General features: G+C 44.8%; 1 protein-coding gene across 3 annotated transcripts in view; it reads left to right on the top strand.

Annotated features, from left to right (window-relative positions):
• The window catches only part of LOC144799718 (uncharacterized), a 208,890-nt gene that overhangs the window by 105,150 nt on the left and 83,426 nt on the right, over positions 1-20,314 (top strand). For all 3 annotated transcript variants that reach the window (XM_078671224.1, XM_078671226.1, XM_078671225.1), the window contains exon 4: positions 17,886-17,999. In XM_078671224.1, coding sequence (XP_078527350.1) covers positions 17,886-17,999 — 114 coding nt within the window. The remainder of the gene's footprint in view (positions 1-17,885; positions 18,000-20,314) is intronic.

Here is a 20,314-nt window from a genome sequence, read left to right as displayed (position 1 = left end):
CCCACTGTTCTTGTGATTTTTTCTTGTTTTTTTAAGTCATCCATCAGGGTCAGTGTAACGGGATTGTAATCACTGAACGTAGACCAAGATACGATGTACCCACTTACCCTATCGGCCAGTACAGTGCTTACAAAAATATAATCAATAATTGACCCAGTGCCCTTGCCCTTAAAAGTTGGAACTGTCGGACCCCCATCGGTTGACTTGGATAAATCAGGTCATTTTCTGCCATCAATTCCTCCAGATAAAGTCCCTGTGGTGAGTGCTCAAAATGTATATTTTCTTGGTCGGCCGGTCCTACACTATCCCAAACATGACAATTTTCTTTACAACAATGAACATTAAAATCACCCAACAAGAAAACCGAATAACAATTTGTGTTTTTCTTGCTATATGATTCCAGAAAATCATGTAGTCTGACTAAATGTTCGTTAAAAAAAGATCTTTCAAAGGAGTTATGGAAATTAACAATAAGCCAAATGCCAGCATCCCTGGTCATAATTTGTACTGCCAGACAATAAGGTGTACCAGTCTCTACTTTAGTATGAGTACCCTCGATTTTCAAGGAGATCAGGGTCGGTAACCCGCCCTTAGCCCACCCCATGAAAGAAGCTATTGTGGGTGACAAGTAAGTTGTATAGCCATCTAGATAAAAAAGATTATTGGTGTCCCAGGTTTCCTGCAGCCCAATGATATCAGACTCAGTCAAACAGGCCCTCCACCTGGCATCCTCGGACTTATTATTTAGCCCTGCAATATTCCAGCTAAGTATCCTTGTCCCTACATAAATACTCCTTATTGGGGTACCTGATACTAAAATTTCCTTATTAGTGGCTGGCCCACTATCTATAATGGTCTTCGTTAATACTGAAGGGCCCAGTCAATCTATCTCCTCTAGATTAGAGAATGTCTCAAATCTATTGTATGTGGGAACATTAAACTCGTTTGAGCTCTGGCTTTGTACTCTATCTATTGGCTCAACCCTGCCTCTTTCAGTTGGTAAAGTGTTTCGATAGAAGAACCCCAAGGATAAAATGTTAATGCCTACACCACTTAGGTTCCTAGTCCCAGCCCTCTCAAGGATCAATTTGACAATTTGCGGGGAACCAAAATTTGCTATCACACAATCCCCTCTGTTGATTTTCACAGAGTCCCCTATCCAGGCAATTCTGCGGGTCATTTTGAATTCTCTAAACAAATAGCTACCAAGCCCAGTTAGATTATCCAGGTGATGGAGGGCCTTATTTCTAAGGGAGGTTCAATGTTCCTCCGTTCCTGATTGCAACGGGGGGACATTTGATAAGATAACAGTGTAAGGAGTGGCCTCAGGGGGTAGATTAAACTGGTTTGCTCTATTTTGTCGATAATGTATTCCCCGGACTGCTCCGCGATATGTGTCCTTGCTTAGATCGGGCCCTTTACTCATGTTAACATGTGGGGCATCCATAGAGCTTCTCTCTACTGGGGAGGCTTTAGTGTCAGTGTTTTGCCCTCTTCCAGACCCCCCAGGTGGTTTATTTTGCACAATGACTGATTCCCCAGTCCGATCAATGGACCCGATTAGCCCACCCCCTGCCGGGATATCTTGAGGCAAAAATAGTTGGTTCTCAATTTTACTCAGTCTACAATCTATTTCCTCAAGTTTGGTACAAATAGGTTTGAGTATGGACAATAATTTCTCTTCAATTTTTGCTACTGTGTAATCTTCAAGGTCTGACTGCACCTGCCTAGAAGAACCCGGTGAGTTAACACTTGTTAAACTAAGTGTGCTTGGGATAACAGACTCTGGCATGCAGCCCTTCCTCCCCTGGGTACCTCTAGTTTTTGGCACTTTACTAGCCTGGTGTGAGGTAACTGGAATGCTGCCCGCCTTCCTTTTCTTCGCTATGGCACTAATGCCGGTTACCGGTTGTCTAAACCGGTCAGAATGTCGGACAAAGCCGTCCCAGCTTTCAGTTGACAAGCACCGGTATCCGGGCAGAAGTGGTTTAAAAAGAGAAGAAAGACAGACAGGGAGACGGGACTACATCCTCCCTAGGCAATCTGGGAGATGTAGTTCATTCATTCATTCCCCTTTCATGCCTGTCTTGGACCTGCTGCCCTTGTTCCCATGTGTGACCGTGACACAAACAGAGCGCTTGACATGTGAGCTGGAAAAGGTAAGTGTAACAGACCGGATTCAGCCGGGAGATCCCGATTTTATGCCAGTAATTTTACTTTTGCTGTTTCCCACCTAAAATTGCCTTTTCTTTAATGTATGTTAATGAGGAGAATGAAGTTCCATTTTTTTCCCCCCAAAATCGCAGTTTTCCTAGTTTTAAAATGTTGGCATGTCTGTTGGAGAACTCCACGCCAGAAAGACAGATATATTCTGGTGGACAAAAAGGCCGGTCACATCTAAAGGTGCTTCCCGAGCCCTGACATCGCTGCACACTGCATATGTGCACGTTTGGGAGGTTAATCTTGGGGTTGCACTGAAACCCTTTCCGGCTTTCTTGGAGCTGGCCATCTGTGATCAGTACACCAGGGTACTGATTATGAAACAATGCTATTGTGGAATGCGTAACACCCTTCCTTCAAGTGCCTCTGCAAATAAACAGAGGGTTGCTTTCACGCTGACCACAAGCCTTTTACGCCGGCTGTTAGTTACAAAGCAGCTCAATCACTGTCAGTCCAGCTTGGAGGCCAGAATACAGTCTGCAGATAAAACGATATCGTAGACGTGACATGTGAGGTCAAAGAGTCAGAACTAGGAGACATAAATAGATTACAGGATGTTTAACAGTGTCAAGATGCACAAGCATCTGCAATGCAATAGGTCTCACATTTATGTGAGTTTGAGCTATTGGCATAGTAAATGACAATGCGTTTTATTTATGTTTTGTTTTTAAAACATAAATTAAAGGCATTATCATTTACAATACCAATAGCTTAAACACTCACAAATGTGAGACCTATTGCATTCCAAATGCTTGAAGGCATCATTGGGATTCCCCCTGCTGTCTCACATGGCCCCTGAAGAGCTCCCCGTTTGCTACAAGTTAAATAAATAAGCCAGCGGCCACAGCTACGCACGAGAGACCCTCCTGCAGTAGGAGAAACTCATTAAAGAAAATATTGCTTACAGACTAAAGAAGATGTACTTTGTAACAAGTGAAATAAAGGGGCCAGTCCTCATGGGAGGTTACAAATGAAGACAAGACTGTACTAAGGCGGGACTAACAAGCCTAATAACGAACTTTGATGCAACGTGGGGGACGTCTTTCGCCACCACGTGCGAGTGAAGTATAGAGGAGATTAGTTCTCCTTGCCCGTGGTTAATCGTGTCAATTTATTTATGCAGCCACTGGGGTAACGAAAATAATTTTATGAATGAATCTCTTTAGACTTCGCATCATTATACTAAGACATTCTATTAGGCATTGGTGAAGGGCCAAACCATTGGTATCTGTCACATCGAGTCCTCGTGTGACTTGAAATTTCTTTTGGATGCTCAGCAAAATTTATGTCCTGATGATGACCATGTATTATTGACAAAGGTCGAAACGCCGTCGATGTAATTGTGGCTGCAATTAATGAAGGACGCATTGTCTTGTTGTTTCAGTGTTGTTCTGGAACTGCTTTTTCTATGTAATTCCTTCCGTTTGCCATTTGTCTGGTTTTCTATTGTATAACAAATGTTATGTGTACCAGCAAATACTCCTGAGCGCAATGTTATCAATTTTTTTAATCTATATATTGAATACATTTTGTATACCTTATTAAAATATTTCTTTATAAGGGCCTTTTCTTGTTTTTCTGAGTTTCAGTTTCTATGGGTGCACAGGTATTGTCTCTATTTGTTTGTAAAAAAAAAAAATTCAATAACTTGAACGGCTGTTTGGATGAAACACTGATAACCCCTGGTTCAGGTGTACAGGGCTGCCCCTGTGGTTGTTAATAATAACCCAGCATTTACGAAGGACAATGACATAAGCCAATGACGAATATTGGCGGAGTGGGAGAGGCTTCAACTACAATCTCCAATACAGCGCACTTCTCTAGCCCCGAGCGCGCCGCGCCATGTGTGGAGCGCGCACAGAGGGCACATCCTGCGAGAATATTCGCGCCGCCGCCGCTTTTAAAAGGCGCGCAGCACGAAAAACGGGCATTTCCAGATTGCGGAGGTAAGCATTTTTTAGCCACTTGCGTGTGCTTTTTCTATTGTTGTAATATTTTATTAGGAACACTAGGCTGCGGGGGAGATTGTCTGCCTTTATTTAGGTATCCATGTTAATTGCAGCCCCTTCACGAGCTGCGATTAACATGGATATTTAAACAAAAGCACTCAATCTCCACCAGAGCCTCGCTTTACTATCAGAACAATACAATGGTTTGGTAGTAAAGCGAGGCTGCGGGGGAGATTGAGTGCTTTTGTTTAAATACCCATGTTAATCGCAGCTCATGAAGGGGCTGCAATTAACATGGATACCTAAATAAAGGCAGACCATCTCCCCCGCAGCCTCGCGTTCCTAACAAAACAGGCTGGAATTAACATGGATGCATGTGCTTTATTTTGTCTGACAGCGTTCGGCCACCGTAGGGATTATCTGTTGGTGACGTCATCCGTCCTGTGCTCGCCATCTACAGTAACTTGCTTTGTGTATTTTCTGAAGTTATTCTTCAGTATGATTGCAATCCACCTGGAAAGCTGAAATCTGTAAACGGCTACAACTTTGTGAGCATGCTTTCGAAGGCAGGCTAGCAGGATTTAATTTGCCACCTGGCTAAAGTGGACTGAAGTTTCCTCTCTGCTGCCATGGTGGGCCCATCCACCAGCCATCGGTGAGTATCGAGCTGAAAACAAGCACTTGTTGCACCCTTGGTTTCACTGACGTTATCTCAAGAGGAAGCCCCGGAGCAGGGCGGGGTGGACATTGACCCTGACTTCGAGCCTCATATCCTCATGGCCTAATATCTCCTTGCCTAATATCTGCTAAAGTGCTTGTAAGCATGGTAAAACTGTCTTACACCCAAATGGCATTTTTAATTTAATTGTAAATCCCTAGTAAAATTACCGTATACCCATGGCTGGTCAGTTATATGCAAAGAGTGAGCCTGCAGCACTTATTGAGCCACCCAGTTATGTTGCACTTTAAAATATGGCTCAGCTCTGCCATAGCAGCCTGTATGTGCAGTTTCAAACTGCCAATATAAACATTGTGCCAGGCCAAAACCACCCTCCTTTTTAATGCATATGTCACTCTAAGGTAGACCCTAAACATCCCAGAAGGCAGGGAGTGTTGTATTTAAAAAGGTGGATATATACTTTTACATTTTACATGCCCAGGTAGTGAAAAACTTCCAAATCCAATGTTCACTATTTCAAGGCCAACCTCTCTCATAGGATAACTTTGGATTACCTAATTCTGTTTAATAAGTGATTTATTTTGTTTTGGAGCAGGTAGGGATGCCTTGTTTGGTGTCTGCATAATTGTAATTTGAAATCCTCTTCAATGGTAAATTCATATTTCTGATAGATACATCTGCTGTGTGGATTCCTCACCTTGTGAATATCCCCCTTGCGCAAGCAGCATTCGGAATATTCTCTTTGTAGCATGCCGGCGTGGACGACGTCACAGGAGCACGGCATCGCGCGCGACTCCGTCTGACGTCACCGACTCCTTATCAGACCCACGTCGGCGTGATGACGTCAGTTCCCTTTTTTCCGCGTCGTCGACGCTAACGGTTTCTGGGATCTTCTGCGACACATAGTAACTTTTCTGTGTTACTGTTTCTATTTTGAGTAATTCTTCTTCGTTGAGAATGTCGTCGAGGAAGACAGGATTCAAACAGTGCGGGTCTTGTGCTCGTATGATGTCTATTACCGATCCGCATAACGATTGTTTATGGTGTCTTGGATCGGACCACGATGTTAAAAACTGTCGATCCTGCTTCAAGATGAATCCTAAGGCGTTACGAGAACGTGAAGCAAAACTTCTTCTTGCGAAGGTAAAGGGAAGAGAGACTGGGAGATCTTCGAGGTCGACGTCCAGACGCTCGAAGTCGAGACAGAAGTCGCGTTCGAGGTCGAGGTCGGCTTCGAGGTCGAGGTCCAGGGCGAGGTCGATATCCAGAGAGAGGTCGAGGTCTGGATCCGAGTCGGCTTCGGGTCATGCTTCGAGCTCCTCGAAGAGAAAGCACAAGAGGAGAAAACATAGCTCAAGACATCATTCTGGAAAAGAGTCTTCAGATTCGAAGAAGAAGTCTCGTAAGCATCATAAGGACTTCGTATCTCCTTCTCCTTTGCAGTCTCTTGGAGGTTCCCCGATTCCGGAACAAGAACCGGATCCGGAGTCGCATCATTCTTCGGAGCATGAAGAAGAAGAGGAAGTTCCTCGAGCTCCGACTCCGGAAGTAGTCCCTGTAAATCAAGAGGGTCAGAATGAACCGATGTCGGAACAACCTCCTTCAGGACAACCAGTAGGTTTGTACCCTCCTTTTCCTGGTCCTGGACAGGACCCCTCGCATTTCCTTAATGCGATGTTTGGAGTTTATTCGAGGGCATTGTACCCCACTGGTGCACCGGCTGGTCCCATGGGTCCATTATCTTACAACTTGGGCATTCCTCAAACTTACGCCCCAGCTCCATTTATGCAGTTTATGCCGGCGCCTTATACACCTTGGCTCGGTACGGCTCCACCGAGGTCATCGACTCCGCATGCGGCTTCGCCGGCTCCGGATCGACCTCGTGATTTGGATCGAGGTACCACGTCGGTCCGTGAGTCTCGTCCTCCAGCTGCACCGGCTCCTCGTTCGATGCCGGATCCGGCTCCGTCGCAGTCGTTACCGGATCCATCGACTTCCGTTCGTATGGAATGGTCGAGACGCAGAGCTCAGCGTCTCTTGGAGGAAAAGAGGTATGAAGATTCTGATGTAGAGGAGGGTGAACTTCTAGATCAAGGGGACTGTTTTGAAGACCTACATAGTGCTAGTGGTCTGGAACTCTCTCCTGAGTGGGGTTTACCATCAGTTTCTGATGCACCATCTAAGGACGTGACACCCTACCATGTTGTTATTAGGAAGGCTGCAGATCTACTCAATCTGACCTTACCTACTGTTGAGTACAAACCTAACATCCTCACAGAGGTTTTACACTCTCCTTCATCTATTATAAAGCCTACACTTCCATTTACTGAGGCTTTAACTGATCCAATTATGGAGGTCTGGAAGAGACCGTTGACTGCTCCTGCGGTTTCCAGGTCTGTTGCAAGACGCTACAGGGTAGCACCTGGTGACCCTGAGTTTCTCTCTTCACATCCTTCACCGGAGAGTCTGGTAGTACAGGCCGCTTGTTCTAACAGGTCTGCTGGTTCTTTTCCTCAGGTGCCAGCAGACAAGGATTCTAAAAACTTGGATCAATCTGCAAAGAAGATTTTCTCCTCGGGTAGCATGGCTCTAAAGTCTACTAATGCTACTTGCCTTTTGGGGAGATATGTTCATGCATTGATGGACTCTGTGAAACAATTGTCATCTAAGCTTCCAGAGGACTTTAATGAAGTGGTCTCCGATACTCAAGCTGCAGCCGCTTGGTAATTCAGAGTGTAAGCATAGACAATTCCCAACAGGTATCAATAGGAAGACAATTCAATGGGTGTATGCAATATGCATTACAAAAGAAAGAACAAAGGAGTCACTGTAAATTTGAGAACAAACGGGTATTATTCACCATTTAGAAAGCAAGGCAGGTCTTATGCAAAATCATACAGTTAAACAGCACTGTATACAGTAAATGGGGTGACAACCCGGTGGCACTTGGTGCAAGTGATATATACATAAATATATACAGTGAATAGTGATGGAGGTGCAAGTGCAGGGGTGAAGACAGCGTGGTCGGCGCGAAGTGACAATGGAAATAACAGAGTAATGGCTCCAGAGATTTAAGTAATAATCACTTAAAACAAGATTCAATTTCAGGAGTACAAAACACGTAGGGCGCCATAAAATTAGGCTGTGTGGTCGACGGCGTTTCGATCCTCATTTACTGCTTGCAGCTTCATCACGGACTAATCCCCGACAAATACCGCTGATTTATTCAGACGTAGATCACCCCCGCAGACTTATACATCCCGCCCGCAAGATTCAGCTCTGGACCCACGTATCCAGCCCTTCCGACCGCACGACTTTGACAGTTGCGGATATCACTGTTTTCCCCGACAACCCCCGTCCTGATGATGATCCCGATTTGATGAGGATCGAAACGCCGTCGACCACACAGCCTAATTTTATGGCGCCCTACGTGTTTTGTACTCCTGAAATTGAATCTTGTTTTAAGTGATTATTACTTAAATCTCTGGAGCCATTACTCTGTTATTTCCATTGTCACTTCGCGCCGACCACGCTGTCTTCACCCCTGCACTTGCACCTCCATCACTATTCACTGTATATATTTATGTATATATCACTTGCACCAAGTGCCACCGGGTTGTCACCCCATTTACTGTATACAGTGCTGTTTAACTGTATGATTTTGCATAAGACCTGCCTTGCTTTCTAAATGGTGAATAATACCCGTTTGTTCTCAAATTTACAGTGACTCCTTTGTTCTTTCTTTTGTAATGCATATTGCATACACCCATTGAATTGTCTTCCTATTGATACCTGTTGGGAATTGTCTATGCTTACAGTCTACACCCATCCCAACTTGGTCTATGGGTTCCCTCCTGTTCATCCTACACATGGTAATTCAGAGTGGCATGGACACAGCGGACTCTGTTGCCAGGATTATGGGCTCTACTGATGCCACCAGAAGGGCAGCATGGCTGAAATCCTCCGAATTCTCTACAGATGTACAATCCACGTTGATGGATTTGCCTTTTGACGGGACAGGCCTCTTTGGGAAGAAGGCGGATGTGGCTTTGGAAAGATTCAAAGATAGCCGGGCTACTGCAAGATCTTTGGGTCTCCAGACAAGAGGTTCTACCACTAAGAAGTTTAGAGGGTTTGGTAGATCCTCCTTTCGTCCCTTCAGACAAGGCCAGCAACAACAGCAGCAGCAGCAAAACCCTCTGTACAAATCTTATAGAGGTAGACAGAAGGGTCGTGGACGTGGTTGTGAAGTCTCCTCTTCCTCTACTTCCTCCAATAATACCCAACCCCCACCTACATCAGCAAAGCAGCCCTAGATCCACCATTCTGGATCATGTGGGTCCGGTAGGGGGTCGGCTTACTCATTTTCTACGAGATTGGGAATCGGTTACATCAGATCTTTGGGTTCTCAATCTCGTAGAGAATGGGTATGCACTTCCTTTTCAGGAGTTCCCTCCCAATTACCCTCCTTGCCAAGGTTTTTGTTCGGAGGACCAACTTCTTCTCCTGCAGGAAGAAGTCCTGGCACTGTTCCGAAAAGGTGCAATAGAGGTGGTTCCAGAGCAGGAAAGGGGTCAGGGGTGCTACTCCCGGTATTTCCTGATACCCAAGAAGGATGGCAGGCTTTGGCCAATCCTGGACCTCAGGATTTTGAACCTCTATCTCAAACAGGAGAAGTTCAAAATGCTCACACTTGCACAGGTTCTTCAAGCGCTGATGGAAGAAGACTGGATGGTGTCGATCGACTTGCAGGATGCGTATTTTCACATCCCCATTCTGAAGTCGCACAGAAAGTATCTCCGTTTTACGGTGGGATCGCAACACTACCAGTTTGCGGTCCTTCCTTTTGGGCTTACTACTGCGCCTCGGGTCTTCACCAAGCTGATGGCAGTGGTGGCTGCGCATCTCAGAAGATCGGGGATTCCTGTGTTCCCCTATCTAGACGACTGGCTGATCAAGGCGGAGTCGCCGGAGAATGTGCTTCATCATCTGCAAGAGACAACTCAGTTGTTGCACAGGTTGGGTTTTTCGATAAATGTACCCAAGTCTCACCTGGTGCCCTCCCAGCGCAACCTGTTCATAGGACTGGACACTTCTGTATGTCGTGCATTCCCTCCACCTCAAAGGATTCACGACATACAGGAAATGATTCCTTTATTCTACAATGGAGCGGTTGTTCCAGTCCTGAAGGTCCTTCGTCTGCTCGGTCTGATGGCTTCTTGCATTCTGTTGGTCAATCATGCACGCTGGCACATGAGGGCACTCCAGTGGTGCCTCCGCAGGCAGTGGTATCAGCATAACGGAGATCTCAGGGAGTCAGTGAGGATCTCCAGAGAAACTGCAGCGGATCTGTCTTGGTGGAGTGTGGAAGGCAATCTGTCACAAGGAAAGCCTTTTCAACTTCCTCCATCAGTGGCCACAGTGATAACGGATGCATCCACTCTCGGGTGGGGTGCTCATCTGTGGGACCTGGAGGTCAAAGGGCTTTGGTCTCCAGAGGAAAGGTTGCTTCATATCAACCTTCTAGAATTGCGGGCAATACGTTTGGCGCTCAAGGCCTTCCTCCCTTCCCTTCCCTTCGCGGTCAGTCGGTTCAGGTCCTGACGGACAATACAACTGCGATGTGGTACGTCAACAAACAGGGAGGAGTAGGGTCGCAGTGTCTCTGCAGAGAGGCTCTGCGTCTCTGGTCCTGGGATCAGGATCACCAGATTTGTCTGATGGCAAATCTGGCCGGAGTTCTGAACGTTCGTGCAGACCGTCTCAGTCGGCAGTTTTCTGCCGACCACGAGTGGAGGCTTCACCCGGAGGTGGTTCACGACATCTTTCAGATATGGGGGACTCCTCGGGTGGACCTGTTCGCCACTCGCGAGAATGCTCACTGCCTGTCATTCTGCAGTCTCCAGTTTCCGATGCAAGGAGCTTTGGGGGACGCGTTTCAGTTGAGTTGGAAAAATCAACTCCTTTACGCGTTTCCTCCCATACCCATGATTCCTTGGTTCTGAGGAAAATTCGCCAGGACCGGGCCCAAGTCATATTGGTCACCCCGGATTGGCCAAGAAGGGTGTGGTACACAGACCTTCTCCACCTCTCCTCTCACCCGCCGCTCCGTCTCCCTCACAGGGCAGACCTCCTCTCTCAGATGGAGGGGCAGGTTCTACACCCCCACCTCCAGACATTACACCTTCATGCCTGGAGATTGAACGGGGCAACTTGAATTCCTTTTCTCTCCCTCACGATGTGGTGGATGTCATTCTTTCTGCCAGGCGTGACTCCACTAAGTCCATTTATTCGTATAGGTGGTCTAAATTTGTCTCTTGGTGTAGGGAGAGAGATGTTGACCCTTTGAAGGCTCATTTGTCTGACATTTTGCAGTTTGCTCTTTCTTTGGCGCAGCAAGGATTTGCAGTTGCCACGGTCAAGGGGTATCTTTCGGCTTTGTCGGCATTTCTCTGTTTGCCGGATCAGCCTTCTCTTTTTAAGTCTCCTGTGGTTTTAAGATTTTTGAAGGGACTCACTAATAGATTCCCTCCTACTCCTTTTGTTATTGCTCATTGGGATTTTAATCTTGTGCTGACCTATTTGATGGGTTCTCCCTTCGAGCCCTTGCACAAGTGTCCCATGAGACTTCTTTCTTTTAAGACGGTCTTCTTGGTTGCCATCACCTCGGCAAGGAGGGTGAGTGAGCTTCAGGCTCTTAGTTCTAAGCCCCCATTCCTGACCATTCCTGCTGAGAGACTGGTTCTTAGGACCAGGGCTGCTTTTCTGCCTAAGGTGGTAACTCCCTTCCATCTAGGACAGTCCATTACCCTTCCTACCTTCTATCCTCCCCCTCACCCGTCTAAGGAGGAAGAGAGACTACACCGTCTGGACCCTAAGAGGGCGGTGTCTTTTTATCTGGACAGAACTAAAGACTTCCGGATGGATGACCAGCTTTTTATTGGTTTTGCTGGCTGCAAGAAGGGCAGAGCGGTGCACAAGCGCACACTTTCCAGGTGGATAATCCTGTGCATCAAGATTTGCTACTCCCTGGCGGGTAAGGACCCTCCTGAGGGTATTAGAGCACATTCAACTAGAGCAAAGTCTGCAATATCTGCTTTGTCTAGAGGTGTTCCTGTTGAGGACATTTGCAGGGCCGCGACTTGGGCCTCCCTCCACACTTTTGCGAAGCATTACTGCTTGGATTCCGAGGTGAGAAGGGACGGCCACTTCGCGCGCTCTGTTCTCCAAGATTTCCTGGTATAGCAGAGTGGACACCCTCCTCCGGGAGTAGGGACTGCTGTGGGACCCTATTCACAAGGTGAGGAATCCACACGGCAGATGTATCTATCAGAAGAACAAGTTACTTACCTTCGGTAACGCTTTTTCTGGTAGATACAATATCTGCCTGTGGATTCCTCACATGCCCACCCGCCTCCCCGTTGTCCACTCTGCTATACCTGGTTTTTATGTGTGTATATTTTCTGCTATTTTGCTAATTTTGCTGCGCACTTTGTGTGCGTTTTTGATTTGTATATACTGTGTACATTGTATATTTGCTGTCGTTGGTCCGTCCGGGTGCCTCGAAGGCACGGAAAAAAGGGCGGAACTGACGTCATCACGCCGACGTGGGTCTGATAAGGAGTCGGTGACGTCAGACAGAGTCGCGCGCGATGCCGTGCTCCTGTGACGTCGTCCACGCCGGCGTGCTACAAAGAAAAAATTCAGAATGCTGCTGGCGCAAGGGGGATATTCACAATGTGAGGAATCCACAGGCAGATATTGTATCTACCAGAAAAAGCGTTACCGAAGGTAAGTAACTTGTTCTTTAGGTCACAACTCTGAAAATGCCAGGTCCTGTACTTGGCCTCTGCAGAGGCCGGACTTGTCCATTGTTAAGCAGGAACCTCCGTCCGAAGGGATCCCAGTGCATGAAGCTCGGTGCGATGGCCAAGAATGATTTGGAAAGCAGGGCCGTGGCAGAGGGCATGGCAGGGGGTCGGGGGAACGACCCCTCGGAAGGGCGGCTCTCGGCGCAACGCCCGGGGCAATCAGTCGTATGCCGAGCTGATCAGCCAGGCCATCGAGAGCTCCCCGGAGAAGCGGCTCACCCTGTCCCAGATCTACGAGTGGATGGTGAAATCCGTGCCCTTTTCAGAGATAAAGGGGACAGTAACAGCTCCGCCGGCTGGAAGGTACCCTTTCCCGTCTTTCCTCTTTTAAACATCTTAGGTTGCTGCAGTTCTAGTTCACTGCTTGCCATGTAGGTGCCCTTGCTAAGAATATGTTCGTATTTATGTAAGGTTTTAATTCCTGCATGCCCTCTCCTGGCTCTGTTAAAAGCTTGGTTTACTCCAGGTGTTTCCCTGGCAGCGATGCTGGCGCCAGGGGAATACCCTAGGGATTGTGTGGATTGGGGTGCGCTGAAGCTAAACCTTTTTGGTATGTGCTGGTTGAGTGTTGCAAGTGAGGGGGTTCTGTCGCAGGGAGCAGGACTACCCACTGTTGAAAGGCAATCAAACCCCCACACTGTTAGGCTGTGTCCCACCTTGGTTAGGCTGTCGGCTTGTACTGATTGTGCTGCCCCAGAGCACAGCAGAGATATCCATGCCAGACGGCCGTTGGGGCGGGGAACTCGCATCTGAGTTGGGGGACAAATATCTCTTCCCCTGGGATCACAGCTTACTGGACTTTGGACGCAGCGTTTACTCGTCTACCGGTTTGTGCCCCCGTCACCCTCCCCCCTCTTCTTTCATGTTGTGTGTCTCACCCTCCCCCTCCTCTTTCCCTCCTTCATACACTGTCTACTTCCCCTGCTCCTACCCCTCCCCTGAATCGCTCCCCTTGCCTACGTTTTCCCTTACGCATATGCCTTTGTTGTTTGCCTCGACCGAGCATGTAACTATGTTGCTATGCTCTCTATATAACTTTTGTAACGATGTAACCTACAACTATGGTTTGATACTCCTGTAAAGCGCTCTGATACCTCCGGGTCTAGCCTGCGCTATATAAAACCTTTCAAATAAAATTTAAAAAAATATGGGGATAGTGGTCCTGGAGGCCTTTATCACAGAGAGAGTGACTGGAACAAGGCAGATGCTTGTCACTGACTGTGAAATGTGTGCCAGCACTGCTGGACCAGTTGCCAGCTGGGTTGGCTGCACCTGGCTGGTGGAGGATAATGTAGGCACTCGGGGGGGCTTGATGCTTGAAGCCATGGGGATCCACGTCAACGTGTCGAGCTGGGAAGCCTTTCCATGGGCATGAATGATAATGCCCGTGGCAGAAAAGATGAGATGCTATTTGCATCCCTACATTATCATAAACATGCACAGTTTTTTGGATAAAGTGTTGTATGCATAAATCATGACATGCAGCACAACGGGCTTGGAGTCCCAAAACAAATTCCTGTCTGGGACGAATATAGCCATGCTAATCTGCACGGTGCAAGAATGCTCTCCATTACTACACACGTGATGGCAGTGCCTAAAATCGCATGTGCAGGATTGTATTAAAGCATGCATCTGCTTATCATGCGGCTGTGTGAGGTTTGCATACCAAGGAATTCACACACACAAACACTACACTATGTGTAAATTATAACCATAAGTGCATACAGTCAGCTATTTTTGCCTAATATCTGCTAAAGTGCTTGTAAGCATGGTAAAACTGTCTTACACCCAAATGGCATTTTTAATTTAATTGTAAATCCTTAGTAAAATTACCGTATACCCATGGCTGGTCAGTTATATGCAAAGAGTGGGCCTGCAGCACTTATTGAGCCACCCAGTTATGTTGCACTTTAAAATATGGCTCAGCTCTGCCATAGCAGCCTGTATGTGCAGTTTCAAACTGCCAATATAAACATTGTGCCAGGCCAAAACCACCCTCCTTTTTAATGCATATGTCACTCTAAGGCAGACCCTAAACATGCCAGAAGGCAGGGAGTGTTGTATTTTAAAAAGGTGGATATATACTTTTACATTTTACATGCCAAGGTAGTGAAAAACTTCCAAATCCAATGTTCACTATTTCAAGGCCAACCCCTCCCATAGGATAACTTCAACCTCTCCCATAGGATAACTTTGGATTACCTAATTCTATTTAATAAGTGATTTATTTTGTTTTGGAGCAGGTAGGGATGGCTTGTTTGGTGTCTGCCTAATTGTAATTTGAAATCCTCTTCAATAGTAAATTCATATTTTAGGTCACAACTCTGAAAATGCCAGTTTTACAAAGTTTTTTTATCAAAGGGGGTATGGCCGTTATCGACAACTAGAAAGGGCATACTATTAGAAAAACAAAGAGGATCTAGTCATCACATTCATGTTATGCAATTATCATATGGCAAACCAAGAAACAAATCATATGGGTTGGAGTATTTATCTACTCAATTATTCATTATTTTTTAATTGAGCATAGTTATTCACATATGTTCAGAACAGGGGAGACATCACAATTCAAACTGTGAATGTACATTAACACAATTGACAAAAACAGTTGATGAGAAAACATTACAATGCACATGATCATACATAAACCTTAAAACCAGTCATGGTTTCAAAAAAGAAAGAAAGAAACCTTAAAACCCTTAACGTGGCGCTGTATGTGTGAAAATGCACCACCTTTTCACCTTTTTTAGTAAACGTTTGGAGTGACATTTGGCAATGCACATGCGCCTGGTCTGGTTCCTGGTGCACATAGCCATGGTTGCAGCGCACAGAGACCCTCCACTGCCGCACACAGAGGAAAAAAAATAGAGGGAACATTGGTTGCGAGTGTAAAAAATTGATCTGTCAATGTTGCATTTCGGATCCTTTCCACGGGTGCTGGGTCAACCCACACAATTTGGGCACCGTTTTTACTGGTACAAGTATGGGAATGCTAGGTAGCAGGAAATTTGTAGATCCCCATAATTTCTGTAACTTTATCTCACAGAAATGTGAGGAAAATGTGTGTTTTAAATGAAAGTTTGAGCTTTGCAAGGCCTTCTTGGTAAGAAAATGTTGTGGGATCCACACCAGTCACATGGCCCTGGACTCTCCTAGGTTTCTATTTTTCTGGGTTTGGGAGATTTCTCTTGCTAGCAGTAGATCTCATGCCCAGATTCTGCAGCTACCCACGTTTCCAAACCAGGTCCTTTTTCTCTCAGATTGTTTGATGTCTCCGCGTCATATTTTAGGGTATCTTGTTTCACAGGTGCTAGTCCCAGCCATGTAAGTGGGGTACCGTTTTTATCATGAGAAATGTGGGAGATTGGGTGTAGGAATTTTGTGGATTCCTACAGTTTGTGAAACGTTCCCTTACAGTAGTCCAAGATAATGGGTGTTTTCTACCAGGGTTTGAGGTTTACAAGGATTTATAGGTAACACAATTTCATGGGATTCACAGAAGTCTTGCCCTGGACTTCACTTGGTTTCTAGTTTTCAGAAATGTCTGGGTTTGATAGGGTATTCTGGGGAGGGACTGATCAAGGGCCTAAATTCTACAATTACTCTCATTGTGAAAAAAAAGTGTTGATTCTGCTGGGTGAGTTATGTTGTCCCCAGGTCATGTTTTGGGGTGTTCATTTCACTTAACTGGGGTACCGTTTTTATCGAGAGTCGTGGAAACACATTTTGCAAAATGCCCTCTGAAGCGCGATAGTATAGATCACCCCAAATTCTGAGGTGTAAAAATAACCACTGTTGCTGAACTCAGTAGCTTGTGCACATTTCAGAAATACATAGTTTCCCTCATATCCATTTGCATTCATCAGATCTAACCTCATGAATTGCTGCATGGTGGGCGCTCAATGAAAAGTCATTGAGTTACAGCTTAGTTGTTGGCTCTGCATATTGAGTTTTTGGGAAAAATCTACAAATCCTGAATAACCTTGCGACCAGGAAGGCCTGATAGACGTAATGATATATTGCTTATGTAAATTGGCCATCTGGACAAAATTAGGTATGGAAACATCACACATTTGTGGGGGGTTTTCTACTCATAAATGGATTTTATTTTAACAATTAGTTTCTTTGGGAAAACCTTGAGGTAGATACACAGACGGCCTGTTGCGGAATTCAGAATTTTGTCCTCCGGGATCACCCTGGGGTTTCACACCTGTTTTCACCACAAACTGCAAGTAGATTGAAAGCAACGTTAGGAAAATGGAGTATCTCTTAAATAAAAATAATAAAAACCTATGGTACACACATAGTTTTTTTTATACAAATTTGATTGTTACGAAAAGCTAGGAAAACGATGATCTTAGCACAGCATATCTTTCGTTGATGACGGTTTTTAGAACAAAAAAACATGCTTTTCTGTACATTGTTTTTTCCAACCCGACCCCCCCCCTCCAAAAAATGTAGATGAATTTTTGCTATTTTCTCAGTGCCCTCTTAGGATTTCCCAATTGTGTGTCTTAGGATTTCCCAACACCTGGAGTACCTTTGGACTCCCAAGGATGTAGGATGGTGAAGAAAAGGCGTTTTTGGCATGGATATCTTAAGTGAAAAAAATAAGTTATGAAGGTATAAGACTTAGTACCCCACGTACTGGGCTGAGCACTGTGGGTGGAAAAACCTCGGCAGTTAAGGGGCAATTACATTTTCCACGTCGTATGAGGAGAACCTCTTCACTAGGGGTACCAATGTGAAGTCAATGCTAATGTGTGTGGTGAGGATCTTTCGGTTCAATGAAAAATAATTGAAGCTCCGGTGAAGGCATTGCATTGCGGGGCAATAAGACTGTTGTTTCCTCAAGGGCAGAGAGTCAATTTTCAGCTTATCAGCACTTTTATCATCTTTGTAATGCCTTTTTTCTTTACTTCCTTTCTGCTTGAAAATGATTCATAAAATGGGACTTGAACTCCTAGGATTGGACTACTGATATTTATCATTTCAATCGGATTATTTAGAAAAAAAATCAAAAATAATTAAATTAGATGGGTCAGTGTCTATGTAGATGATAGATGTGAACACTTGTAAAAAAGATTCTTTTTAGCATTTCACTTAATTGAAGAGTTCTCTAATGCAGAATTAGAATTATATCTTTTACATTTTCTTAATAAACAGGTTATGGCATTGCTAATCCCTATACTGTATTCAAGATTAAAACCGAGGAAGACCCGAATGGCTGGGATCATATCTACGCTAAAGGAAGTAACTTTACAGACACCTGTGACAGTGGTAAGTGACCCATGGTTGAGTTTGTTTTCCACACTGGTACTATAGACATTTCATTGTCTTCTCTTAACCACCTGTGCCTGTCTCTGTTCATCCTATCAAGCTGGGACTGGCTAGACTGACTTAATGGGGAGCATCGCGTGTACTCTGAGAGAGAGCTATAGACTGTAACTTTTCTGTACAGCCTTGCAGACAGGAAACCCACTCAGCTACTGAGTGAGCAAAGTACCATGTTACTTGAAACTACCTTGCAGTTAACTAAATATCATCAGTTTGGTTGCTCTGATCATTAATCAAACAGATAGTTTTTCTGAAGCCTCCCGTGAACTTATTGGATTTATGTTTTGGAATGTGGCAGGCCTCTGGAATAAAATAAGATGAACCCAGAATGGTTAGAGTTTGTAGAGATTTCCATTTTATCTGCTTACAAGAGACCTGTCTCATGGAGCCCTTCAATAAAAATCAGTACAGAACATATCATGTTCCAGCTATTCCAACAAACCACGGTAGACCAAAGGGTGGGCTATGCACCTGTCTCTAATAGTTTAAAATTTGTCATAATAGCTATGGCGTCCTACAATCCATATTACAAAATAATTGAATGTGAAGGCTTCGGTGTTGCACAGCTCGCATTTTTTTACTTTAATAATAATGTAATAATGCAAGAAATAACCGCAATCCTGCGTGAACTGGATGAGACTTGGAGTTTCAGTAGCAAGAATCTGATAATTTTATGGGGGGTTGATTTTAACACACGATTGCGTAAAATGCCCCCTGAAAAAAATATGCGTACTGACCAACTTATAACATGTTGGCCAATCACATTTTAATCATAATCAGTATGTGGATAAGATTAACAAATTCATATTTAAATATTACCTGGGGTTTTCTAATGAAATCTCATCCCTATATGTTCCATTTAAGTGCACTTTTAATGGGAGAAATACCTACAGTACTATTGATTATGTTTTAATGTCCAACAAATGCGCTGTCCACGCATTCAATTTTAATACACACTCTATCTCAGTATGTGACCATTTTCCCCAGAGTATCCAATTTTCCCATGGTATACTTCTTAATTAGCAGCGTTGTCCTATCACCACCCAGACTGAAGAAATTGAGCTAGCTACTCTTAATGGATATACTCTGCGTTGGTCACAGATTGTTCCTGAGGGGTTCTTAAAACAACTAATTAACAGCAAACGGGAAGCCTTTGAGACTTGGTTAGATGAAACATCAAACCCAAATGCCATCATTGAGGACTTCCTGGCGATTACACAGGAGATAAAATAAAGCCTCTTTGTCACCAGGATAAAAACAGACGAGAGAAAGGGTGGTTCGATCCACTATGTAATAAGGCCCACAAGAGGTTAACGGAGGCACTACACAAAACTCCTAGATGTAATTATGAGGTTCAAACCTGTAGATCAGATTATAAATGGGTGGTGAAACAAAGGAACCTATGGTTTGATGAGAAAGCCTGGGAAACTTTACACAAGGCAAGTCTTAATAATAATAATTCTCTTCCAGGGGATCCTCATCAAAGTCGTAAGCACATGAATATTCCCACCCATGTGCGGGACTCCGGAAAACATATATCCTATATATGTAGCTCTACATATATGTATATATACATATATAAAAAAAACATACCATGCAGTCTTCTCTGGAAAAAAGCTGAACAATGCTGCAATAGAAATCTTTGCATATAAAACATTCCGATAAAAGCAGGGAGAAAGAAAACTTTTGACAACTGCTTTATTATACAGTAGAAAAGGTAATCCTGCAAGGAAAGTGAAAGCATTGTCAGCACATAGGCTGCATTGTAGAAGACACCATAGAGTAGAAAGCTGAAAAGCTAACTCACATAAACAGTAACCGAAAACTGGCACCGTTCCTTTAAGGCAGCCATGACCCCTAGCTCCCATCATGCCTCAGGGGTGACAGTTAGCTCATTTGTTCTTTCTGGCTCCTTCTGACAGGACCCTGGTCTCTACAGCTCTACTCTTTTCTGATTTTTGTCAGAAAATTACTCTCTTTTTTGTGGTAAAACCTGTTTCATTCGACATTTTTTAAGTTTTGAAGTACCTTTCAGGTATTTTATTAGGGTTTGAGCATTGTTTTTCAGACAGAAATGCAATTCCTTTTTGATCCTTGCCCCTCCTGTGGCAAGAAGGCGGCAAAAACAGACTCTCATCCGGTCTGTATTTTGTGTTTGCCTTCAGACCATGATCCTCACACTTGCCAACATTGCCAGCACCTGTCCAGAAGAACTTTGAAGGACAGGGAGAAGATTTGCATCTGTGGACTGGCAGAGA

The sequence above is a fragment of the Lissotriton helveticus genome, chromosome 12, assembly GCF_964261635.1.
Source record: "Lissotriton helveticus chromosome 12, aLisHel1.1, whole genome shotgun sequence".
Lineage (NCBI taxonomy): Eukaryota > Metazoa > Chordata > Amphibia > Caudata > Salamandridae > Lissotriton > Lissotriton helveticus.
This window is presented reverse-complemented; position numbering and strand designations above follow the sequence as displayed.